The sequence below is a fragment of the Heterodontus francisci genome, chromosome 18 (assembly GCF_036365525.1).
Source record: "Heterodontus francisci isolate sHetFra1 chromosome 18, sHetFra1.hap1, whole genome shotgun sequence".
Taxonomy (NCBI): Eukaryota; Metazoa; Chordata; class Chondrichthyes; order Heterodontiformes; family Heterodontidae; genus Heterodontus; species Heterodontus francisci.
This window is the reverse complement of record NC_090388.1, coordinates 69,321,872-69,348,859: the sequence shown is the minus strand read 5'-3', so window position 1 is coordinate 69,348,859 and position 26,988 is coordinate 69,321,872. Positions and strand designations below refer to the sequence as shown.

Genomic DNA, 26,988 nt, shown 5'->3' with positions numbered 1-26,988 from the left:
TTCACTCCCTTTTAATTTTTACTTGTTTTGGTTGCTATTTTCCATTTTTTGGGATTTTTTCCCTTTTTCTTTTAATTAATAAAAAAAGATCTGGAATTGAAAGCTAGTCTCAGTAATGGTGCCATGAAACTATTATTGATTGTTGTAAAATCCCATCTGGTTTGCTAATGTCCTTTAGGGATGGAAACCTGCTGTCCTTACCTGATCTGGCCTACATGTGACTCCAGACCTGCAGCAATGTGGTTGACTCCTAACTGCCCTCTGAAATGGCCTAGCAAGCCTAGTAAGCCACTCAGTTGTCATTTACACACGCACCCTAACAGTCGTGTACTAACCCAGCTAATTACAGATTCTCCCTAACAACAGTTACTCACCAATCAATCACCATGCAGCTTTTCTGTGACGTCACTGCTCACTTTGTTTTCAAACTCCAGTGTGCCTGGACTCCTCTCCGTTTCTCTCCCGGAAGGTAAGTGCTGTAGGCTGTGATCCTCGGGCTCTATTTATCAGCTCCCTGCTCCATGTTCTCCCCGCAGGTCCACTCCTCTCCCGGAAGGTAAGTGCTCTAGGCCGCAATCCTCAGGCTCTATTTATTCGCTTCTCGCTCTATGTTCCTATTGCAGGTCCGCTCCTCTCCTGGAAGGTAAGTGTGGATGGTCTAGTTAAGTTTCTGGACAATTGTAACCCCCAGGTTGTTTATGGTAGGGAACTCAGGGACAGTAATGCCATTGAACGTCAAGGGGAGATGGTTAGATTCTCTCTTGTTTGAGATGATCATTGTCTGGCCCTTGTGTGGCACGAATGTTACTTGCTGCTTATCAGCCAAGCTTGAGTGTTGTCCAGATCTTGTTGCATGTGGACATGGACTGCTTCAACATCTAAGGTGCTGCGAACGGAACTTAAAGCTGTACAATCATCAGCAAACATCCCCACTTCTGACCTTATGATGGAAGAAGGTCAATGTTGAAGCAGCTGAAGATGGTTGGGGCCAGGGCACTACCCTGAGGAACTCCTGCAGTGATGTCCTGTGGCTGAAATGTTTGACCCCTAACAGCCACTCTTATTTCCTTTGCTTTCCAATGGCAGTTATTCTACCACCTCCTCTAGAACATCTTTTGTTTCTTTACTTGTCCCATTACTACTCCTTTTGGCCTTGCACCATGAAATCTTTTATCATTTAATCTCTCCTGCCCTTCACCCTATCACAGAATTTCCTTTTGTTCTTCTTCCCACCCTCCCCCTTTCACTTGCTCAAAAGCAAGTTCCGATGAAAGGTCATTAACCTGAAACATTAACTCTCCTTCTCTCTGCGCAGATGCTGCCAGACCTAGTATTTCCAGAATTTTTTGTTTTTATTTCAGTTTTCCAGCATCTGCAGTATTTTGCTTTTATAGCAATGAAATAAAGAATTGATAGGGTTTGATGGTGGGGGGAGGGGGGGGGGGGAGAAAGCAGGAAATTATCTTTAATTGTAGGTAGTTTGAACTCTGAATTATTGAAAACATGAAGCAGGCGTGTGTGTCGCTGGCAAGACCAGCATTTATTGTGCACCCTCAGACAACTGAGTGGCATAACTGCCCTCTGAAATAGCCAAGTAAGAGTCAAACACATTGCTGTGGGTCTGGAGTCAGATATAGGTCAGACCAGGTAAGGACGGCTTTCCTTTCCCAAAGGACATTCGCGAACCAGATGAGTTTTTACGACAATTAGTAATGGTGTCTGTAAAACTAACTTTTTGTTCCCGTTTTACTTAATTAACTGAATTTAAATTCCCCAGCTGCTGTGTGCAGAATATGAACGCATGTCAGTAGATCATTAATCCGAGTGTCTGGATTACTAGTCCAATAACATAACCATTATGCTACCATACCCTCAAATGCTGGTTTGCTGTGACTGAAATGTTGAGATAATTGTCAGTCATTCCACTGCACAGTAGTAATGATTAAAAAAACACAGCCCCTTTACGAAACTAATAATTTGCATTTATATAATGCCTTTCACATTCTCCAAAAGCACTTTACAGCCAGTATTTTGTGAAGTGTAGTTACTGTTGTAATATAGGGAATCACAGCAGCAAATCTGCAGACAACCAGGTTCTACAAACAGCAGTAAGACAAATGACCAGATAATCTGTTTTTCCGGTAATGTCAGTTGTGGGATAAATATTGGCCAGGATACTGGGGAGAACTGCCTTGCTTTTCTTCAAATAACAATGTGGGATCTTTTATGCCTGGGTTTAAAATCTCACCGAAAGATGGCACCTCCAACAATGCAGTATCCCCTCCAAACTGCTCTGAAGTTCCAGCCTTGATCACATGCTCCAATCTCTGGAGTGGGTCTTCAACCCACAACCTTCTGATTCAGAGGCAAGAGTGCTACAACTGAGCCACACGTGAAGAAAGACACTTTGACACAGAAAATATGTTCACCCCTGGTCTTCAAATAATGATGCAATTGCTTTCCTTTATAAAGGGTTCAGTGAAAAGACAATCATACACATAAGTAGTTAACAAAGCAGAATTTATTGAGCAGTTGCAAGGCCAACATATATCTAATTGACATAATTTACCAGCCAAAACAGCATTTAGTTTGAACATACCATTATTTATGCACAAATACCACATCCAAAGTATCCTGAATTACTTCACAGCATTAGAAAAAATTTGCATGAATGTATCAAGTTAAGAACGGGAAACACTGACAATTCGCCATGAAAACCCCTGCAAAATCCAGGTCAGCTGTATCTAAACCAATGTGGATGAGGTGATCTAGTTCTTCAGGTAGTGAAATGCTTGACTCTTAACAAGGTGGTATGAGTTCAACTCCAGGGATATTCCTCACTCAGATACTTCTCTCTCCTTGCCATTGCTTACACTCGTAACACAACATTTGGAGAACCAGGGGGACTGGCCAACTTGCTGTGCCACAGTTGTGGTGCGCTGTGGCACTTGTTGGAACTCTAACATGCCCTCCCAAAGACCGAGAAGTTTTACTTGGTGAAGAACATCATTTCCAATAGTAGCCCCAGTTAACAGGATTCCAGTGCCCCAGGTTTGTTTTTCCAAATATTGGATTATCTTATGCAGGTTGCGCTTTTGTAATAATTTTCCTGTTACATAACATTTTTAAAAAATAATTTCTATAAATTCTATCAAAGTGGAAACCATAATCCTACAATAAAAACTTTTAAGAAAGTGTTTTTGGCATAAGTTTGCCACTGTTGTCCTCACAACTCCAGGGTAAGGCTGACAATAGAGTTATTTTGTATTTATTGTTTGCTCAATGAAAATGTACTTCCCTATCTCACATCAACCAGATAAAAGAAACTTGCTTTCCTAACAACCCTGGTGCTTAATCCTTTCAGTGATGAAAGCTCAAAACTGAGTGAAGAAACTTTCAGCTCTAAGGTTGGGCAGCCTGGTATAGGGGACCAGCCATTATTGTTTTCATTATTTGTTATAATTTAAAAATTCAATATCTGATGTAGAGCAAGGCTATTTTTACAAGAAGAACACACACACAAAAAAAAATCAAGCCATTGTTGAATCTCATTTGCTATATTTCTTTGGCATCTTCCAGTACAAAGTATTATATAGTCAGAGGTGGCTTGTCAAGTACCTTGCCTAGACTTCCAATGTAGGACACTGTAACTGTAACTCAGAGGACAGTTCTGTCGTTTGATGGGCAGGAAGCTTCTGGTTCTGTCCGTTCATCATTTGTCTGCTTTTTCAGCCATTACCAGCCTGTATCCTGGACAGTGGCTTCAGGTATTGGTGGATGTGTGAAGGGCTCATAGTCATGGGAACTTGCTGGCTTGGCTATGGTCAGTGCACATACATCTCATCTGTCTGAAAGGTCAGCAGGCGTCACCGTGCATTGCAGTTTTATGCAGGTCACTGTTTCAATAGACATTTGCAAGTAGTGTTGTAAGTGCATAAATAACATGCTTGCTTAGCATTCAACTTGGCAACTGAATCCTTAACATTAGGACTAAAAAAGGCACTAAGCATTTAATGGGAATGACTCATGAGAAATGGAGATAAACAGAACTTTGGCTGAAAAATTTACTTGGAGACTGCACTGCCTCAACTTCTGAGCTGAAATCCTGCTAACTTTAAGTAATATATTTATCAGTATACTGCCTCAAAATTACTTTTAAAAGGGTGTTAAGTGTTGAAATACAATTTATGGATGAGGAGAAGGGAACAGAAGAGGGGAGACAAGTACAGCAAAGACAAGTTCCCAACAGTGGGAAACGGACTCAAATAGGCTGAATTATTTGGAGATGGCTTATGTCCAACCGTTGGGGCTGAAAGCAGGAGGTGACTTCGCCTAGGCAGGCGGCGGGACCCAGGGCGGTATTTTGCTGCCAGCAGCCAGCCCGTCCCGCCCCCCCAAGAGTTCCTGGTGGGTGTGCAAGCCGCTAACTTTCCTGCTGCTGGAAAAATGGTATGGCAGCAGGAAGACGTCGGGCAACTCCATTTTGTAAGCCTTCCCACCTCCCAGCCCATTCTCAAGTTGCCCGGAAAATTCCAGCCAAATGTTTTCAGGTATCACAGAGGAGCTAACAGTCTGGTCAATCAGATCTGGAGGTTCTGAGGAAGGATGATAAGTAAGTTGTTTTATCTATCTGGGAACCTAATCAAAGCATTGATATACAACCTAAATAATAAATCTATTTGCCATTTCAGGAAAATATATTCAAATTAGCATGCAATGTTACCATCCCAGGGCACAATAGAGTAGAAACTGATTTGGGATAGTAATGGAAATTGGTCAGTATTACATCGACCGCCTGTTAAATGGCCTGATGTCAGATCCAGTGGAAGTAAGTATCGGATGGGCTACCGATGCACTATCTCCTGCTTTGGGCAATGGACAAGAATAATTTCTACTCCAGATGAAGCATGATCTGAATTAAATAATGCAATCACAGACTAGTAACAATTTCCCTGCGTCGGAGGTGGTCGCTCACAAATGAAAGGCAAACATCACGACCATTCATGGACTGAGCAGTTATTCTGCGGAAAGGAGCAATCGCCTGCTCAACCGGAATGTAAACCAGACAAGTTCCATAATGGGTGGATGATTCACTTGACCAGGTTAAGACCCAGGCAGCGAAGACAAACATTTAACCTCCCCTCCCCATTTCCAAAGACATTTACTGTCTCTCGTCAGTCACAATTTCTTTTCCCCCAGTTTAAACAATGAACTTACGAGTCATTTCTTAAGGGTAAGTTTTGTGAGGATTTGGGAACATCACTGGTGCATTGCCTGTGTTTTTTTTATCCCCATCCAATGACTGACATGCAGAGCCATTTTGCAACATGCGCTGTCAGTAAGCAAGGCTCTGCCAGTGGCACAAAGCCTCGTAGAGTTTACCCTGTAAATAAGATTACACACACACACACACAACTTAGGTGGTTATGTTAACATATCCATACAATGAAAGGAATTATACTTTCACCATTTTCTTTATTAGCAGTGGCACAAAAAAAAACTTGCTTTAAATTTACAAACAGCAATGGATGACAAAGGAAACTGTCTAGCAGGAAGGAAGTACTGCCATGGGCAGTTGGCAATTTTCTTTGCAAATTTATAAACTTGAGTCAAAGTCCGTTTTGCAGATTTATGTCGGCAAATAATGGTTTGCATATCATGTAAGCCAAGTACAAGCTTACTCGAGCAGATCCTAGGAGGGAATGGAAAATGTTTTTATGATATTAAAGTATGTTTATAACACTTATCATGTTACTGAATACTTACGCGAGAGAAACCAAGAGAAACTGAATTACCTTGACCTCACATTTGCCCAGTCACTCTACAAGCAGCTATTTGCCTGACATATTGAGTGTGCCATAACCAAAATCTTATTAATGGTGTATTAGTGCCCCAATTCTGGAATAATCAATAACTGGTCAGAGCGATAATATAAATCTTTTATTCAATAGGGTTAAGTTTTGTTCAATTTTGGTCTTGTCTTTTGTAAAATTCACTCAATGGAATGAGAGGTTTTCACAAGTTTTGGGACTAGCTGTTTATTGATCCAGTATTTGAGGATCAAACACCCTCTCACAGAATCATAGAATCTTGCAGTGCAGAAGGAGGCCATTTGCCCATCACGCCTGTGCTGGCTCTTTGAAAAACTATACAATTAGTCCACTCCCCTGCTCTTTCCCCATAGCCCGGCATTTGGAAAATTACTCCTTAGGATGGAATAGCAATTGAAAAAAAAAGCACAAATACCACTTCAAGTGAGTTCTTTGATTCAGCATGGAATTGCAGGGGGATGGATGAGGGGCTGTGGTCACTGTAACTGCCAGAACACAAAGCAACTGTACTCATGGAGGTTGAATTTCTACACAGATGCTCCTTCTTGCCTGCTATGGAAATCACAGGGTAACAGCTCAAATGCTGGTGCATGACGAGGAGAGCTCCTTCCATGCAGAAAGTTACCCCCATGTCTACACGAGCTCAGAAATGTGCAGTGATTTCAGAATGAAATACAAGCCTTGCTTCCATTTGACGTTGGTAAATCTTTGTACTTTAAAAAGTACTTGGTTATGCACTTTAAGTGCTGTAACCTACAAGGCTACGGACCAAGAGCTGGAAAGTGGGATTAGGCTGGATGGCAACTTGCCGATCAGCGCAGACACGACAGGCTGAATGGCCTCCTTCCGAGCTGTAAATTTCCATGATTCTATGGATCACAGGTCTAAAATCATTCAATAAAAATTCTATGACAGCTGCAATGAGCCCTTAATGTAACCTGAAAAGCGATTTTCAATTGCTGCCTGCATAGTCTAGCCTGATAACGGGGTAGATTACAGAGGAAAATGGGATAGAGGTGGTGGGGGGGCCGGGTGGGTGGGAGAGATTAATCTTAAGCCATCCTTTGGATACCAAAGACCTGGCTGACAGCATTTTCATGCAGTCCTGTCAATTTGGCCGACATCAAGCCTGCCTGTTTCAAGTGGGAAGCTGTTTAATTATGTAAATTGCAGTCATATGCTGTTGTAGGACCTTGATTGCAATTATGAAGTACCAGTGGGAGGAACATGTGCTGTGTATGCTCTGCCCATTTGTACCAGGCAGTGAAAAGCCTAACCAGTGGTCCTGAAGGTGACAGCTGGTGGCTACTTTGCAAAAGGACCCCAAATCTCTTTTCCTTTAACTTTGGTGCTTCTGGCTTTGCAAACATACTGCAGCCCAGTGGTGGCCTGTGATCAGCCTTCCGCTCCAACCCAGGCCCAACCTTTTGGCCGGCTCAGTCATTTCCCGCCCTCCCACAGCTAGCTGCATTCCAATGAGGCCCGAAAAAGAAAATGGTTCTTACTCTCCTGACGCTGACTTTGGGCAGGCAGCCATTACCCCACTGATACATGCCTGTTTTGGGTGGAATTAATATTTGTACACAATACCCCTTCACTGCAATGAGCCCCAACACAATATTTACTGAGGAAAGCAAGTTTGCAGATCAATGTCTGCCAGTTCTGTGTCATCATGAAGCAATTTCCTTTTTAGTGATGATGCCGAAGTGATAGTTATAACTCAGCATTCAGGTGAGACCCACTGGGGAGGCCAACTCACGTTGCTTGGTTTTGATAGTTGTTACGAAGGTGCCGCTGTGTTTTGTTAAATATATTTTTTGAGGGTTCATTTTTGAAAGATTGAAGAAATGTTAAACTTTGAAAAACAGTCCTTGGAAATGCTTTTTTTTTAAAAAAAGGGTCACTGAGAGGTCTTGTAAGGAAAACAAGCCTTTTCGGGAAACCACCTGACTTCCAGCAACAGCAACAAGGCTTTCTGGGAAACCACCTGACTTCCAACTCAATAAACAACAGAGAACTTTGGACATCTGGAGAAGTTGTTTACAAAGAAGTGACAGATCAAGATTGATGGAGGTCAAAAGGTTGACCTCCTGTTGTCAATTTTACTTTTGAATTGTTTTGAGTTGGGGTTGAACTGTATAAAAAGGAAGAGAAGTTCCAAGGAAAGAAGAGTACTTCCAAGGAGAGAAGAGAGCTTCCAAGGAGAGAAGAGAGCTTTCAAGGAGAGAAGAGAATTCTCAAGGAAGGAGAGAAGACCACAACCCAGCTCAACTTTCCAGCACCTCTCTAAAAGACCCTGAGAAGTCCATTGTGTCAACTCATCTTGTCTCCTGCCTTTGAAGAAAAGCCTGCTAAATTAATTCTCAACACTGCCTGAAAACAACTGTTCCAAAAGATCCCAGTGACCTGTCCATGTGTACTCGGAGGCCAGGCTGTCTCCCAGTTTTGGAACACAGCATATCTCACCTGCTGTTTCTTCAAGAATGAGCAAGTACTCAGCCCAAGTGCTTTTTTTGTCTGTAATAGAGCTCTAAAAACAAAATCCCTTTATTTTTCTGGTTAACCAGTGTATGCGTGTGTATGAGTGTGAGGGACTAAGGTAAAAAGGGAACTTTAATATTTCAATCTGTGTGTTTATGCTTTAACTTCATTACTGGTTAAGACTGGTTTTATAATGAACTGATAATTTTGTTGTTTATTAATGTGATTGGTGTGCTTTATTCTGGGATAAAAATTGAGTATATGATTGACTGTATCAGTAAGAGGGAAAAAATTAACCATATGTTATGACCTTGGAGAAGTGGAACTCGAGACATTGCACTTCCCCTACCTCAGTCCTAACACAGTACATGAGTAGAACACAGTGCTTAGAAAGTTTTTAGGGGCTCTACTGGACTGCTTGAGTGCTTGGGAACCTTATAAACATAAGCAGAAATTTTAAAAAAGTTTTGATAAAGCAGACGTTTGAAGTATTTCAGGTTAATTCTGGAGTGAGCAGCTTTGTACATGAGTGCGAGCACAGTGTTGTGGCCGGGCCTGGAGTTTGGTTTTCCCTAATCATGTGAAGTGGCTTATAGCAGGTGGGCAGCCCATTTTACACTTTCCCATCAATAGAAAAGAAAATCAGGCGTTATGTATAGTGGGTTCCCCATTCACTATGAGCCCGTTTCATAATTTTATAATCCTGCTAAAGACTAATTTTACCCCACAGAGACTGCAATTCCAGCCAGACACTATCAAAGGACACTGACCTAAAACATTAACTCTGCTTCTCTCTCCACAGATGCTGCCAGAGCTGCTGAGTATTTCTAGCATTTCTTGTATTTATTTCAGATTTCCAGCAACTGCAGTATTTTGCTTTTATTATACTATCAATCAGGTGCTGCCAATTGGGAATTCATTCTTCACTACCAGGGTTGTAGCACAGTTTAAACACAGCCTACAACTCCAATAATTTATTCTTGATTAGATTATTTTTGATTCTTTGTACGTCGCATCTGAAGTTAATCAGAGAATTTTTGAGCTGTACAGCTCTTATCTAATTTCCAATATTGGAACTCAAGCCTGTCTTTCATTTTCTCAACTGATTTGTTTTATTTTGTGGGGACATTTTTAAGAGGTCACATCAGCAACTCAGGTTTTTTCCTCGCTGATATGACAAGACTAATGAAGCTGTTCTTGGATACATTAAGTACCGGTATAGAAATCAGACTTTTGGAAGCCTCGCACTTTCCTACAAGGTGCTCAAACATCTAACTTTCTTCTCTTATAATTCATTGGAAGTTTGCATTTTTAGCCTGTATATTGTTTTTGAAGCTGAGGGACAGGGTATGTGATTTTTTTTTAAATGATTGGCTTTAGTTCTGATAAATTTCCACGGACTTGCCTTCGAAGTGGGAACCCGGGCCTACGATGTGAAAAACCAAGCAATGCCTTGTCAGAAAACCAAAAGAAATGAAAGATAAATACAAAAGTAAATGAAACACCATAAGTTCACTCACTAACACACTTCAAAAAAGGTGAAGTACTCACAACATCAGAATCATCATGGTAAACTCTTTCAGTGTTTGATCTGCTGCTGTCCAGATTGTCAGCAATGCAGACTTCATCGGTATTGGTTTGCAGAACTGAATAACGATAGACCAAGGCCCTAGATAGGAGAGATGAAATTCAGCTGCTTTGAGTAATTTCACACAAGTTGATGATAAATATACCATATCAAATGTCTATAACCAGACAGCCTCAAAATGAACTCGAAAACCAAAAGATAGTTGCATATCCTGCTACTGATTGGATGCAAATGTTAAAGGTACATTGTTAATCAAAAAGCTGTTGAGCCATGAGATAAAATAACATTTCAAAAATAATAGAAGAAAAAAGATTGGCAAACCCTTCAATCACTTATGGATTGTGTCGTCTGTGGCCAACTCCCTCACTAAAGTTGCTAAGTTTCTTCAAGGTTGATGCAGGTATTGTAATTTAAAACTTGCCTGATGACTTTGCTTTGCAAGGAACAGAAACTTTCTAAATAAGTAAAAACCAGTGAAACTCATTTAAATAAGCTGGGAATTGCAGCATCTTTTTACAGTTCAAGCATTAACTGAGAGTAAGATAACATGGCGAGTGATCAGAATGACACGGTTTGTTGCTGCAGTCTCTATTGTCCACACTACCTTACCAAGCAGGTGCTTTTTGAGCCTTCTTTGGCCTCCTTGTCTCGAGAGACAATGGGTATGCGCCTAGAGGTGGTCAGTGGTTTGTGAAGCAGCGCCTGGAGTGGCTATAAAGGCCAATTCTAGAGTGACAGACTCTTCCACAGGCGCTGCAGATAAAATTGGTTGTTGGGGCTGTTACACAGTTGGCTCTCTCCTTGCACTTCTGTCTTTTTTCCTGCCAATTGCTAAGTCTCTTCAACTCGCCACGCTTTAGCCTCACCTTTATGGCTGTCCGCCAGCTCTGGCGATCACTGGCAACTGACTCCCACGACTTGTAGTCAATGTCACAGGACTTCATGTCGCGTTTGCGTGAGCTTACTTACAATGAATTGTCACAACTAAAATACTGCACAGCAGGGGCTAGTTTCACTTCTTTTGATGAATAAATGTGGCTAAAACAGGAGCAAACAATTGCAGATTTCAGAAACAGGTTTTCTTACCTTCCTCCACACACATACTTCTTGAAAATAAGGACAATGCCTGTTATCATCAGCACTGATGCTGCCAATACACTTATAACGATGATGACGATAGTAATCTTGGGTATCTGTTAATAAATACAATAATGTTTACAAAATTCAGACAGCTGAAACTCATTTTAATTATACATAATATGTAGAAATAACTTTTTATCTAGCACCATATTATATCTTACAGGAACATTGCAAAATGATTTAGCCCAGCATTTCCTGAACAATGGTATAAGTACAGTTACTGCTGATTTTTGTGCAAAAGATTGAGGAAATTGGAGCATAAGTGATTTACACCTGAATTTTTCTCAGTCCTTTACACTGATTCTGTTAAACTTATGCCAAAACCCTCTGCCTTTCATTAATTCCACCCTCCCCTCACACAAAAATGTAGCTCACGCAAATTTCCTGAGCTTCCAGTTCTGAACATGCTGTAAATTTATGAATAAAATTTGTAAGGGCAACAGGACCCAGTCATATTTCTGTTTTTTTCAAATGGCAATTTTATTCCACATTGCCTCCCTGAGGACTAAAATTTATTCTCTTAACTTTAAATGCATCAGAATTTTAAAATTGACAAACTTCCATGATTGCATTTTCTTAAAAGTGCTGTGCCTGTTGTAAATGATTGTTTGATCGATTCCTTCTTTATGTTCCTCTTTACGCATGGAAATTAAAGAAGGAATATGGTGTTCTATGCTTTCTTCGAGTTCTGATTGTTTATACTGATTTTACCTTTCGGTGTCGGCTTTTGAGATTCTCAGGAAATTTCGCGTAATTCCCCAACATGAAAATTTCGGCTTAAATTTTGGCACAAACCTAGGGTTAGGTCAGAGTCATTTGCGGCACAGAAGGAGGCCATTCAGCCCATCAAGTCAATGTCGGCTCTCCACGGAACAATCTAGTCAGTCCCACTCCCCTGCTCAATTCCTGTAGCCCTGCAAGTTTATTTCTTCAATAAGAAATTTATTTCCAATTTCCAATGGCTGTCCAATTTCCTTTCGAAATCATTGTGTTGCAGAAAATTCTGGACCTCTGTATGCAATGTGTTGTGAAATTCAGTCACTGTTGTTATGTAGGCAAACCTGGCAGCCATTTTGCAGTCATAAGGTCCCACCAAAAGGAAGAAGTTGGATTGCCAGTGAATCTGTCATTTTGGTGGCATTAGCTGAGGGAAGAATTTAGGTCTGACATCAGAACTTGAGACACTTCTTCAAAGATTGCCATGGCCCTTTAACTTCCTCCTGCACCACAAGAAGGTGGGCTGGGCTGGAGGGTGCTTGGTTTATTGTCTTACCTGAAAGATGGCTTTCCTAACAATGCGGCACTCCCTCAGTACTGCACTGGAACCTCAGCCTAGATCATGTGATCAAATCCTGATGTGCCAAGCTGATATTTAATTTATAATATTATGACTTATTTCATCCCTCAATGGTGTCACACATCCTCCTCTCCACATACACTTTTTGTACTATTTCACAAAGTCACTGCTTTAAATGTTCATTTATTTTGTCATGTTGGACCAACTCTTACCATCAATCACAAGTATTTACCCCCTCATTGCGCATCGCCACAAATAAAGTGGCCCGTCCAATTGAGATGACCAATTCAAATCAGTGATTGTTTCTTAAAGTTTGGTAAAACATCATTAAATGAGAACAGTTAAAGTGGATTGGAACAAAACAGAATACAAAATGTGATTCAGTGCTCATTGCTAGGTGTCTGCAGCCAAAGTATCAGCGAACTCAGCAGAGTTAAGTAGAAACAGAAGACTGCCATCTAATTTGTCATCTTATAGGTCTCATTGAGAAAAATCAAACACTGATAACACTCTCTGAAATTTGAAGGTATTTTACAGAAAGAAATAGACCCAAACTTTATGACCAGCTGATGATATCATAAATTTTTACAATTACATATAAATATTTTTTAATGATTATAAAGTGTGAACTAAGCCATATCCAGACACCAAATTGGCAGAAGACCAAACATCAATCAGTTAGGCAAGCTGGGCCAAAATGTAGCTAATCTCTTAAAAGAGTGAGCAAACAGCGTGATAAGCAGTATAGTAAGTTTCCATATGGTAATTACCTCTTTGCATTCATTTAACTGTAATCCGCAGCAATCTTACCTTCTTCAGTTTGCAATCTTGAGCTCATCGTGCACCACTCATGCACCTTCACTTTCCCGTCCAGGAGAAGCTGGCGCACCGAGGCAGTGAAGGGGACAACTCTGCATGATTTAGTGTATGGTGGGGGGGGGGGGAAGGAGGCAACTCTGCATGATTTAGTGTATAATTAAGCTCTGCATTATGTTGTACGGTGTGCAGGGCTGGCAGCCTTTTAAAAACGACGCCATTACCTGCTCCTGTATCAGGTGATGCCATGAACAATGTCGCTAATGCTGTCCCCTCCACGTGATTGGTGGAGGGGGGGGGGGGAGGTGCGGCCACTGTCAATATGTAAAGTGGCCGCCCACCGCGTAATCATGGCAGTGTGGGCCCCGTGGGGGATGGCCGCCACATTCCACACCCGCTGCCACTCCTGGCAGAGGGACTACAGAATCCAGCCCTCAGGCAGTGTATTCAAGATCCTAATCACTCGCTGTGTAATAAAGATTTTCCTCATGTCGCCATTGCTTTTGCCAATCGCTTAACTGCTAACCTGGCCGCTGCTCTAATTCCAGATAACTGTAGCTTACTTATAAACTGCTGAGGCCAAAGTGAAATTGTACCTGCTTGTATATCCCTGGCTCCAGATCATTGATTGACTAGATGCATATAATAAAGAAAACACACACACACACACGTGCACAGATATTCTATCCATCAGGGACAGTGCACCCACAATTACCTACATTGGTGGGTGAGGTTCCAAGGGGTATTGTGTATCCAGGAAATTGCCCCTAATGTTCCAGCCAGTCCTCTCCCCAATGTACTACAAAGAATATAAATGGATGAGATATCTTATCTCAAACAGTTCTGCTTACTTACAGGATCTTTCAATGACAAAATGTGTTCACATCTCATGTCTGTTATCTGTTCTGATCGATTGGGCATGAAACCACCTTCACATTTATCGCCAGGAACTTTTCGATAGCTTAAAGAATAAATGGAAGAAACAATTTTTTTTGACACCAATCTTATATAATTATATATGTTTACCATTAAGTTAAAAAAGCAGAGAACCAACCAGGAAATATCTGATGTCTCACAGAGACCAACCTGGAAACAGTAAAGCATCTGTCATTCAACCAGCTGGGATATGGGAGTTCTGGTTTTGCCTGTTGTTTCTATTTGTCAGCTAGCAAAGAGTTGTTAGTTTTTGGCTGGGCAGCTAGAAGGACAGGCCTCACAGTAGTAAATAATCCACCTCAAGAAAGCATTAACCCTTTCAGTCTGCTGTCAGGATTCATGAACCAACAATAATGACAGCTGTCCATCACCCAGTCCATTCTCCTCTGTACAGATGAATGAGGCTGCAATCTTTTGACGATGTATCTTAGAAACAGGAACTTTCATGCCGGGTAAAGCAGTAAGCAAAAGGAATAGACATTTGGTGTTACATGATCATTACTACCAACTAAAAATATTATATAGGATAGTGATCATAAAATTACATTGTAGGTCAGTGCAGACAGATTCATAGTTTGACCTTATGGGCAGAATCAAAATAACAAACCTAGCATAAGCATTGTCGGTGGAAGTCATTTATCTTGACCCTAAAGCTCTTAGGGGAACTGCCTCCAAGGGAAGGCTCGGTGCCTCTGACCATACTGACAGTCCAGTTTATGCTGGTGGGCTGCTATTAACAATATGATTGCCAGCAAAGACTACTCTGGAAAAAAGTGAGTGTCTATATGCTGGCTCAATATGTATCTATCTGTTATTATGTCCTACAGACAGGCCACTGATAACACGGAGCATTGTTACTGGAAAACCCAGTGAGGAATGAAGGGAGGAAATGCAACGTTGGATTAAATCTGGTGCAATTGTTGGCGACATTCACAGACAGCAGGCTTCTTGCTTTTGATGGTACTTTGCATATTAAAAAAGGCCGCCCTTTACTCCAATTTACAGCAATTATAGATATTCCACTATTTTTTGCCACAGTTAAACAAGGATACTATTAGTTAAGTATCTATTTGTCCTGATTAAGTCAGAATATTTTTATAAAATCTGGTCATTTTCTTGACAGTTTTTGAGTGTGCTCCATTCTGTCACAACTTAACCTACAAAATGATTAACTATTATAATAAGCAAAAGGCTCTCGCATCTGTTTTCCAGAAATATTTCTGATGAAAGATTATTGACATGAAACATTAATTCTGTTCCTCTCTCAGCAGATGGTGCCTGACCTGCCAAGTGTTTTCAGCGCTTTCTGTTGTTATTATTGTTCACAGACAATCCCTGGGGTTTAGTGTACTCAAATCTTACCACACACTAGTGGCTTTTTAGATTTAGATATACAGCACTGAAACAGGCCCTTCGGCCCACCGAGTCTGTGCCGACCATTAACCACCCATTTTTTTATACTAATCCTACGCTAATCCCATATTCCTACCACATCCTCACCTGTCCCTATATTCCCCTACCACCTACCTATACTAAGGGCAATTTATAATGGCCAATTTACCTATCAACCTGCAAGTCTTTTGGCTGTGGGAGGAAACCGGAGCACCCGGAGGAAACCCACGCAGACACAGGGAGAACTTGCAAACTCCACACAGGCAGTACCCAGAATTGAACTCGGGTCGCTGGAGCTGTGATGCTGCGGTGCTAACCACTGCGCCACTGTGCCGCCCCTATTAGTTAAAGTTTCAAATTTGGCATGCAGTGGCAATGAGTAAAACTAAGAAGCTTCCCTTTCTTGGGGGCTAGAGGCTGCAACACTGTACCCCCACCCCCACAAAAGGGGCCACTAACACTCTGCCTTTGGATGAACATATTCACAGGATCTGAGGAACATTAAAAATGGGCTGAAAAAGCATAAGTCAGATAATAAAGGAATGATTTCATGTAAACAGATCCAAGGTAAAGATCTGATCTAATCAAGAGAGCGATTGCTGTTAACAATATGATTGCCATGCTTCTCCAATCCCTCACTCTCCCATCCCATTATTCCAATCACCATCCCAACTTCTTCCTCTTTGAACTACCCATCCAATCCTCCCTGCTTCCTTGCTCTTTCACCTCACTCTTAACCATCCACCCACTCACTCCCAATTTCTACCTGCTTCCATCAAGATTGATTGTAGCTGCGCTTATAAATGTTAACTGGTTATAATACATGGAAAGTAAATGAAATTCAGAGAGGATGTAGTTCTTATTAGCTTGCAAGCTCAGTGTTAGTTGTGAATGTTACCCAGTTTTGCAGTGGCAACCCAGAAATGTAAGCTGTCAGAGCTGCTACCAGATGAATTCCAAATTGCTTTTGCAATAGTGGTGCATCTATGCTGTTTATAATATGCACTCACTTCTAATGCATACATGGGCTGTTACGCCAGTGTGCTTGGTTGAATGATAATTTTCTTTACTCCACTGACTGGAGATCTGAATTTGTAATTTAAAAAAAAAATTTTTTTTTAAAAAGACATTTAAAAAAAGATGATTTTGATGGCAGCTTAAGATGATCACCTAGTTTGCTACACTGTATCCTACATTGCAAAGGACTGTGAGGAGGGAGACAAAATGTCTGTGCATTTCCCAGCAAGAGCCAAGACCCAAGAAGTTTAAAGGAACTGCTTGTTCTTTTTTTGCAAGAGAGAAATACTGCTAACTGCTATGTTTGAATCACTGAGTGACTGTCATGTGACAAGCCCCTCCCCATCTGTGGTTGTAAGCTGGTGTTTTCTCTGCAGCAGAGGACAAGCAACTGGACTCTGACATGAGCAGACCCTAAATGGGGGTCCCTCTCTCTCCATTGCAGCTTGTAAGCTTTCAAATCCTGCTTGTTGATTGACCACCTTTGCATACTCTGGCTACAATCCAAAACTCTGTTGGAGGATATCGTCCACATCACTATCTCCAAGAGACCCACGGAACCAGTCATCTACCTCTTCAAACTAAAAACTTCAGGACCACCAAATTCAGCTAGAAGCCAGCCGAATCACCAAACCACACAGACTGTATACCCTTTTGTTTTATGGACTCGAACTCAACCAATCCACCTTTCCCCACTCTGTAACCTATTTGTGTGTGTGTAAATCTCTAGTGTGTGAGAGTGAAAGTTGGTGCATTGTTAATTTTTTATTAGTTTGGTTTAGGTACAATAAAGTAAACCTCTTGCTTTGTTAAACTTAAGAAAACCTGTCCGATTGGTTCATGTTATGATTATATCAAGTAAGTAATCAAACACCTACTGAATTGGCCAGTGCATCTACTTTAAGAATTAAAACTGCTGTGGTCAATCAAGGAGAGGGAAAAAAGAGAAGCCCTTCGACCCCTCCTCACCTAACCATAACAGGGTTTATAGATCGCTTTCCAAATGGCGAGCACTATTGGCCAAAAAAAAAATTAATTATGACTTTTGCAATATGAAACGAAGGTCAATGCCACTTAAAAAAAGTTTTGTGTGTTGCTGAGTATTCAGAGAATACTCGCTTATTTGTGTCTGCTGTTTTTATGTGACTGCTTTGCTCTCTGCCTCTTCTCTTCTGCTTCTTCCCATAATTCAGATTTTGACTTCTTTCTCTCTCTGTCCTCTTCTGCTTCTCTCTCCCATCTTTTCCTTTCAGATGTGAGGTGGTAGGTGGTAATGGCATGGTGGGGAAAGGAGCCACAAAAAGCTGTAGGCTGTACTTGAGTTGGGGGTTGTGGGGAAAATGTGGCTCTCAGCATCTCCCTTCCTCGGTCCTTCCATCAGTACTCATGCTTCTCCAATCCCTCACTCTCCCATCCCATTATCCTTCCAATCACAACTCCCTTTTTCTCTCTCATCATCATCCCAACTTCTTCCTCTTTGAGCTACCCATCCAATCCTCCCTGCTTCCTCGCTCTTTCACCTCACTCTTAACCATCCACCCACTCACTCCCAATTTCTACCTGCTTCCATCAAGTGTGAGTGGTGAGAAACCAGAGGCACCCTCATCCTCAACCAGTTATCCTCTTCCTCCTCTTCCCCCCCATCTGTTTGCCTCAAAGAGACTTTGTTTGCTTTCAAAATTCAATTGGTTTTCAAAATAAATGAAATTAGAATGAGGAAATTACTTGTCTATTTCTATATTTGTGTCTTTTTCTGCATCTCTTTTCCTTCAGTCTCAGATTTCAGTGGTCCGCAGGATGAAAGACGGTTGCATACCCAAGAAGAGGTAGATGGGGGCCAGATGACCTATAGGGCACCCTAAGCTCCATTTCAAGGATGCTTGCAAGTGTGACATGAAGGCCCTAAATGTTGACTATACCGGAGAGTCACTGGCTGGTGAAAGAGTGAAATGGTGACACATCCTGTGGACTGGTATGCACGACCACGAGGACCAGCGGCGACAGCAGCTTGCCAACAGGCGCCAACACTGAAAACAACTCTGTCACTTGGCAGCTTCACATGCGGCAAAACCTGCTTCTCTAAACCTCTTCACAGCCATCCGCAAAGGTGCATGAAAAGAAGACAGCCCGCCTTAATGGATTGTTTGCTGCATGTCCATCATCCTTTGTAGTTGGATGGATGTCAACTACAGGTGTCAGAAATCTGTCTCACCAGGTATATGCAATTCAGCTGGTGCTGCTCCCTGCTAATTGTATATTGATTGTGTTTAATTGTATGCAGGTGGTAGGCATTCACTTGAATCCCTTATAAATAGACATTGATGAAAACTGTGCTTGTTGGGTTCGGAGGTGTGTGTTTGTATTGTGTAACTCTGTAGATAAATAGAAAACTGTGTAAAGATTGTCTCCAGTTCTCTCCTTCACTAACTGAATTTCTAGAGTAGAATACTCTCTCTCCTGTTGGGTCCCTGATGTTGTTTCTTCATGCTATGTCTTCAGATTCAAATACATTTGAGAGGAAGTACCTATATGCTTTCTAACAAAAGTGACTACAATTCAAAAGTACTTTGTTGGCTGTGAAGTTCTTGGGGATGCTGTGAGGTCATTAACAACACTATATAAATGCAAGTCCTTTTTCTTTTTTTGGCAAATTTGCTGCTGCCCTGTTCTACTTAAAATGTTAAGCAATGACAGGCCTGTTGTAAATGAGAATCGTCACATTCCTGTTGCTCAGTGAGGGAGCTTTAACATTCAAAAGGGAATAATTTGACTGTTATAAACAAAGAGTGAATTCATTTAATGTTTGCAATAAATGCAGAGAGTTGCACTGTATTCAATATTCAAATAGGTGCATCTTTGGCAGAAATTCATTTTAGCTCGGCAGTCTTTGTGTGTAAACATCCTTTTTGTAAAAGTGATGAGTTCTGAGTTTTTGCAGCAAGGGTTAATCAAGGCCTGTATATCTTTTGTGATTAGAGTTGAATTGGTCAAAAGATATTGGTATAGAAATTCATCTGGGCCCATGCACAGGAGATAGTGCTCACTGAGGGTTGCCCACTCTGGGCACATTCCTGGCAGTTTCATCATATGACCTCCTATCTTCCCACAATGCATCACATAATGGTGTGTGTGTGTATGTTGTCACCATGCTGTTGACAGTGTCACTTCTGGGCAGACATACGCAGGTCCTAAAAGTTTAGAACACTTTACCGAGTAGTAAAAACAATAATCATCTCCTACTGAGGACAGTACAATCGTCCACCTGTGGCAGCTTGTCTACTAATTAAGTATAACTTGCATTGGCTATCAGGTGCTACAGAAAATATCAAAGACACATTGTAAAAAATAGCTCACCCTTGTGTTTTCAGCAGCTCTTCTTTTCCTTGTAAGCAGAATTCCAGTACACGATCCGCTAAGTCAGGCTGCTCTACACACTCATCACTGTTTCCCACACGGTAGTATCCAAAATCACTTGTGTGGAAATGAAGGGGAAAACATTTTTAAAACTCATTGATACTTGCTTAAATTTCTTTCTTGAGAACACTGACAGCTGTGTGCCTTGCTAAATCAAATACTTTATTTTATTCAATGGTGAAATGCAAACTTTCGCACATCAAATTGACAACCATGAGGGCATAGGCACATTTTGATCAACAAGGAGCCAAAATTCATCATCGTAGGGGAAATCATTACTCCCATTTTTAGACAATAACCATTTGGTATACGAGGCACAGAAACAAGTCAGAGTGCAGAATTTGAAAACACGAATTTAAATCTTTGTGTCACAAGTACTATAACCTGTGGTGAAGTATTTTGTTTCATGGTGCTCTCAGCAGGTGCATTGTGCAAAAGTTAATAAAAATTAGGATTGTCTGCTCAAGAATGATATGAATGGCCTGAAGTTTCGAAAATATAAACTGGACTGAGAATACCCAGTTAATTCGCGGCTTCATGAAAGATTTTGAAATCATGTCAACAGCAATGAAATCAGAATGCAAGCCAAAATCCCAGCCCTATTGTGCTTCCTGTTAGGCTCTGGACTTGGCCAAAGGTGCAAGCCCTAAATAGAGTCCTTGTGCTTCGAGGGGATGATTTCCTCGACATACTTGTCTGATAAAATCCTAAAGCTGTCCTTCATAAACTGGTTTTTGATTTTGTTACAGTGAGGGTGGCTCTCAATTTCTTCATACTACCTTCTTTAAAGATGCAACGGTCCTTCCCAAAAGAGATCAAAATCTGTATTTTGCCCCTCCCCTGCCAAGCTTAACACAGAGAACGATTGTGTGGGGCAAATATAAAGGATATGAAGCAAGTTCCTTTTTCAAACAGCTCAGGTATAACAACAACCTATATTTATTATATACTATCTTTAATGTAATAAAATGTTCCACGGCGCTTCACAGGAGAATTATAAAGCAAAATTAAACACCAAGCCATGTAAGGCGATATTAGGGCAGATGGCCAAAAGCCTGGTTGAGGAGGTAGGTTTTAAGGAGCATCTTGCAGAAGAATGAAAGGTAGAGAGTCAGAGAGGTTTAGGGAGAGAATTCGAAAGCTTAGGACCTAGGCAGTTGAAGACATGGCCACCAATGGTTAAATAAGAACATAAATAGGAGCAGGAGTACACCTGGAACCTGCTCCACCATTCAATAAGATCATAGCTGATCTCATTGTGGTCTTAACTCCACTTTCCTGCCTGCCCCCTATAACCGTTTACTCCCTTCTAGATCAAAAACCTGTTTAGCTCAGTCTTTATTATACTCAATGACCCAGCCTCCACTGCTCTCTGGGGTAAAGAATTTCAAAGATTAACGACCCTTTGAGATAAGAAATTTCTCCTCATCTCAGTCTTAAATGGTAGTGCCGCTTATTCTGAAACTGTGTCCCCTAGTTCTAGATTCTCTCCACGAGGAGAAACATCCTCTCAGCATCTACTCTGCTAAGCCCCTCAGAATCTTGTATGTTTCTAAAAGATCACCTCTCATTCTTCTAAACTCCAATGAGTATAGGCCCAACCTGCTCAACCTTTTCTCATAAGGCAACCCCTTCATCCCAGGAATCAACCTAGTGAACCTTCTCTGAACTGCCTCCATGCAAGTAAATCCATCTTTAAATAAAGCAACCAAAACTGTACACAGCACTCTAAGTGTGGTCTCACCAACGTCCTGTACAGTTGTAGCAAGACTTCCCTACTTTTATACTCCATCCCCCTGGCAACATTCCATTTGCCTTCCTAAATACTTGCAGTACCTACATACTAATTTTTGGTGATTCATGTATGAGGACGCTCAGGTCCCTCTGTACCACAGCATTCTGCAGTCTCTCTCCTTTTAAATAATATTCTGCTTTCCTATTCTTCCCACCAAAGTGGACAACCTCACATTTTCCACATTATACTCCAACTGCCAAATTTTTGCCGACTCAATTAACCTATCTAAATCCCTTTGCAGACTCTTATGTCCTCCTCTCAACTTGCTTTCCTACCTATCTTTTTATCGTCAGCATATCGTCAACAATACACTTGGTCCCTTCTTCCAAGTTAATAATATAGATCATAAATGGTTGAGGCCCCAGCACTGATTCCTGTGACATCCCACTAGTTACAGTTTGCCATCCTGAAAATGCCCCATTTATCCCACTCTATTTCTTTTTAGTTAGCCAATCCTCTATCCATGCTTATATTACCCTAAACACCATGAGTTCTTAGCTTCTGCAGTAACCTTTTATGTGGCACCTTATCGAATGCCTTTTGGAAATTCAAATTCACTACATCTACTGGTTCCCCTTTATCCACCCTGCTTGTTACCTCCTTAGAGAACTTTAATAAATTTGTCAAACACAATTTTCCTTTCATGAAACTGTGTTGACTCTGCTTGATTGTATTATGAATTTCTAAACGTTCTGCTGCTACGTCCATAACAATGGATTCTTTTCTAGCATTTTCCAGTGACAGGTGTTCGGCTAACTGGTCTATAGTTTCCTGCTTTCTGTCTCTTTCCTTTCTTGAATAGGGGAGTTACATTTGTCGTTTTCCAATCCACTGGGACCTTTCCAGACTATCTCTGCAGCCACTTTTTTAAGACCGCAGGATGCAGGCAATCAGATCCAGTGGACTTGACAGCCTTTAGTCCCATTAGTTTGCCTAGCATTTTTTCTCTAGTGAGCAATTCTCTGGTGGAGTAGTTAAAATCTGGGATGCTCAAGAGGGCAGAGTTAGTGAGCGCAGATATCTCGAGGGATTGTGGGCTGGAAGAGATTATGAAAATATGGAGGGATGAGACCACGGAGGGATTTTAAAACAAGGTAGGTCAGCGAGCACAGAGGTGATCAGTGAACGGGACTTGGTACGAATAAGGACATGGACAGCAGAGTTTTGAATGACTTCAGGTTTACTGAGACATTATTCTAGTAAACCACCTTCCTCAGCCAGATGCTCCATGTTCAGACCATGGAGAAATCTCTTCCTGCTTGACTGACCATGTGTGATAAAATATGGAATGGAAAATGCCAAAGCTACTGGAAGAGGCGCACTGATGAGAGAATATGAAATGGAATTTGGCTAATTATAACATATTGCCAAGCAATGGATACATATATTTTGGGCATTGCACTGGCCTACTGTTCCATTGGGATAATGCAAAAGTTCTATGTCTCTGATTGAGTACACTGCTCTGATCTGCATGATGCAAATGTCCCTCTTCTCTGTAAACTGCCTGACTCTCTCCTGATTCACCTGGATAATTTGCTGCTGCAATGTCTGTTGGCTCTTGATTTCCAAGCAGGACTCAGAGAATCCTGTCTCACCATCCTGTGTAATGTGAGACCAATTCATTCACCACTGTGAGCACAGACAGTTTTCACATAGCAGGGCTTCCCTCAACTTCGATTTCTCTTAGCCATGCTCCCTGTAAAATTTGGATCCATGCTGAAAATAGTGTTAACCACACAAACCAAAAAAAAACCTGATGTATTACATTGGAGATCCAACTTATGTGATTTTAAATGAGATCCTACTGACCAGAATTTTGTCGAAATTGATGGACTGCGAAGACTTGGAAATTTTTGTTCAAGTTTGCTAAATGATCACTGATTAGTATGATGACAGCAAAGGAATGTCACATGATCAGATTTACATATTCAGGAGACAGACTGAATTAGTTAAGAAACTTAAGAAACGTAACGGATTCAAGCATGTGAAACTAGTTGAACAAGCTGGGTTGACACCTACCACATATAATCACCCAGAGTGCACGGACATAAATTTTGTTCTTTGCTAACAACATAATCCCTTCCATTTCTGCAAACAGAGGCCTTTGCGAGCCTCTGAAATGTTTCTCTATATCCCAAGATGCAGCCGTCAGTTTTCACATCAACTTCCGTAGAATGAGCTAACCACCTGACATAATCCTTTTCTTCACCTGAATGAAGAGAATGTTTCAGTTTAAGAAAGGTATTTTCAACAATTGGAAGATTTTGCAGCATTGACACAACAGTGTTATGCATAGAGAAGATATAACATGGAGCAACGAATTATCACAGTTCCCAACCGCGCAGAGGCTGAGCTGCTAATTCACCAGAAAACAGGGAATGATCAGAGGGTCCACAGCACCACAGTACATCAAACACAGCATGGGATGAAACAGGTATTGTCAATTAGAGAGAGACAAGCACTTCTTAATGCGGAAAAGTAGGGATACAAAGGGAAATATGGCAATTTGACCGAATTCCACCCCCACTCCTGCCCCTCCCACCTTGCATTAGTTTGGCAATTGGTCAGCTCTAGGTTGTTGCAAAAAAGGAGTAAAATAATGAATAACAGATATAGTTGTAACTTACAGTCTCTGGTTAGGAGCTCCTCAAAATCGATGGTTATTGATAGCCAAGTCGTTGAATAATAACTTTCCTGTCTGTATCCCCAAAGGCTGACATTCATTGATTTGGTTCCCGGTTCTGACACAAGCCCCACAAATATAAATGTCTCATTTGTGAAGTTATAATTTGTCCAGCATTGCCCTTCATCAGTTGAGTACCTTTTTCAAAAATAAAAGCTGTTAATATGTATGAGGGTGCAGTTGATGTTAAACTGAACAAACTTCACTGAAACAAATCTGGATATTAGCTAGTGGCTAACATCAGACAGGATAAATAGTAAGGAGTACTAAGTGGACTGTGAACCAATTCATTTCCCCAGTTCAGCTGGACTAGAACAAATTTAAATTCTGTAAAATAAAAGCAAAATACTGCAGATGCTGGAAATCTGAAATAAAAACAGAAAATGCTGGAAATACTCAGCAGGTCAGGCAGCATCTGTGGAGAGAAGCAGAGTTAACGTTTCAGGTCTGTGACTTTTCATAAGTTCTGACGAAAGATCACAGACCAGTAACATTAGCTCTGCTTCTCTCTCCACAAATTTAAATTCAGGTTTTGAAGGTAGTGGGTCAATTTTAACAGTATGAGGGTAATCATCCAATAATGAAAAATTTTGCACCTTTAGTGCCTCAAACAGGCAAATACTCTTCAAACATGCATTTTACACAACAAAGTATCAATATCCCTTTCAAAACCAATAACTACACTGTATGCTTCAACATATATCAGCTACTACAAGTTAGAGAACAGACATACTTGCCAGCATACAATAAACAGGCATATAATAATTTGCGTAGCAAAAGCAACCTACTTTATACTGTGTATGGCCTTGTCTGGATGAGATTCCACTGCTACAATTAGGCCTCCTGAGTCGAGAATGGCATAATAGTGAGGGCCGGTCAGTGCTTTTGTCCAGATATACCCTCCATCATCAGATACATAAACATCTGGAATCATTGTAGAAATGGCATCTCCTACACTACCTGTCACAATAGATTCACAAAGAAAAAACATTTCTCTTATTGGGGACACCAGAGACAAGTTGACAGAAAAAGCTAAGCCATAAGTAAAAGTTCAGCATGACTGAAAGGATGACTTACCATGGGCTAGGATTAACCCAATTGCATTTGGTGCAGAGAGTGGGGGCATAGGGACATCCAGGGTCTGGGAGATACTGTACGCAGCATGGATGTGAAGGTTACACTGGAAACAAAGACAAGCAATTTTTAAGTAATGTTGCAGAAATGTTGGCAATCAGCTTGTAGAATTCATCTTTTAAGCTTGGCTTTGGATCCCTGGTTGTCTATTTTGACATGTGACAGATTTGTACACTAAGAGCTGTAAGAAATGGTTGACTTAATACCTTATTTATTGGAAACAAGAACCTGCATTTTTAACACATTTCTGCTTTTGTAAGTTGATCAATAAAGCAGACGTAAGCAAAAAGGGTATTTACTGCCTGCAGAAACTGCTAACTGATCACTCATCTAGTTCACAACCTTAACAAGGAGGACATTTAAACTTGTTAACCCTTGTCCAATATGATTATTAAAAGCTTTGTGTAGAATTATGTAGGTGAAAAATTGTGGGAAAGAAAAGAGAATTACTTTACTGCAGTTCATGATATTAAATAAACCTTGTTACAAATAGCTCAATTAAACAATCATAAAATTCATCAAAACCATCAAAAAGATGCATCATAAAATAATCTGCTACATTTAATGAGTGAGTTCAAGATGGTTCAGATGAATTTGCATTTGTAGTATTGCCTCATTGCTCAATGAATTAAACTGGACCTTGAAGAGGTATGCCCCAAGTATGTCCTATCCACAAAAAGCAGGATAAATCTAATCCAGTCAATTACTGGCCCAGCAGGCTCCTCTTGATCATCAACCCACCCAGGAGGGTGGACACCTGCCTCATCAGCCTGGACCAGGAGAAGGCTTTTGACAGGATATCGCACACCTACATGATGGACGTGCTTTCCAAAATGGGGTTTGGGGAGGGAATCTGCAATTGGATCAAACTGCTCTACACAAACATCAGTAGCGCAGTCTCAATCAATGGGTGGGAATCAGAAAGTTTCTCGATCCAATCTGGAGTCAGACAGGGCTGTCCTCTCTCCCCGGTCTTGTTTGTTTGCTGTATTGAACCCTTTGCTGAGTCTATTAGGAAGGATGCGAGCATAAGAGGGGTGACAATCCCAGGCAGCGGAGGCACTCAGGTTAAAACCTCCCTGTACATCGATGACGTCGCCGTTTTCTGCTCGGATCCGCTGTCCGTGCGCAGACTGATGAGCATCTGCGACCAGTTCGAACTGGCCTCGGGAGCCAAAGTTAACCACGGCAAGAGCGAGGCCATGTTCTTTGGCAACTGGGCTGACCGATCCTTTGTCCCCTTCACCGTCAGGTCAGATTACCTGAAGGTGCTGGGGATATGGTTCGGAAGGGCCGGGGCGTGTACCAAAACCTGGGAGGAGCGAGTAGCCAAGGTACGACAAAAGTTGGGCATGTGGGGGCAGCGATCTCTCTCCATTGTGGGTAAGAACCTGGTCATCAGGTGCGAGGCACTCACGTTGTTGCTCTACGTGGCGCAGGTTTGGCCCATACCCCACTCCTGCG

General features: G+C 41.3%; 1 protein-coding gene across 1 annotated transcript in view; it reads right to left on the bottom strand.

Annotated features, from left to right (window-relative positions):
* Positions 1-2,503: 2,503 nt before the first annotated feature.
* LOC137379705 (sortilin-like) overlaps positions 2,504-26,988 on the bottom strand; it is a 163,162-nt gene continuing 138,677 nt past the window's right edge. Inside the window, exons 13-21 of the mRNA XM_068050940.1 lie at positions 25,468-25,570; positions 25,179-25,350; positions 24,335-24,528; positions 23,727-23,916; positions 19,853-19,969; positions 14,009-14,114; positions 10,987-11,093; positions 9,864-9,981; positions 2,504-5,692 (exon numbers count right to left, since the gene is read on the bottom strand). Coding sequence (XP_067907041.1) covers positions 5,678-5,692; positions 9,864-9,981; positions 10,987-11,093; positions 14,009-14,114; positions 19,853-19,969; positions 23,727-23,916; positions 24,335-24,528; positions 25,179-25,350; positions 25,468-25,570 — 1,122 coding nt within the window. The 3' untranslated portion in view covers positions 2,504-5,677. The remainder of the gene's footprint in view (positions 5,693-9,863; positions 9,982-10,986; positions 11,094-14,008; positions 14,115-19,852; positions 19,970-23,726; positions 23,917-24,334; positions 24,529-25,178; positions 25,351-25,467; positions 25,571-26,988) is intronic.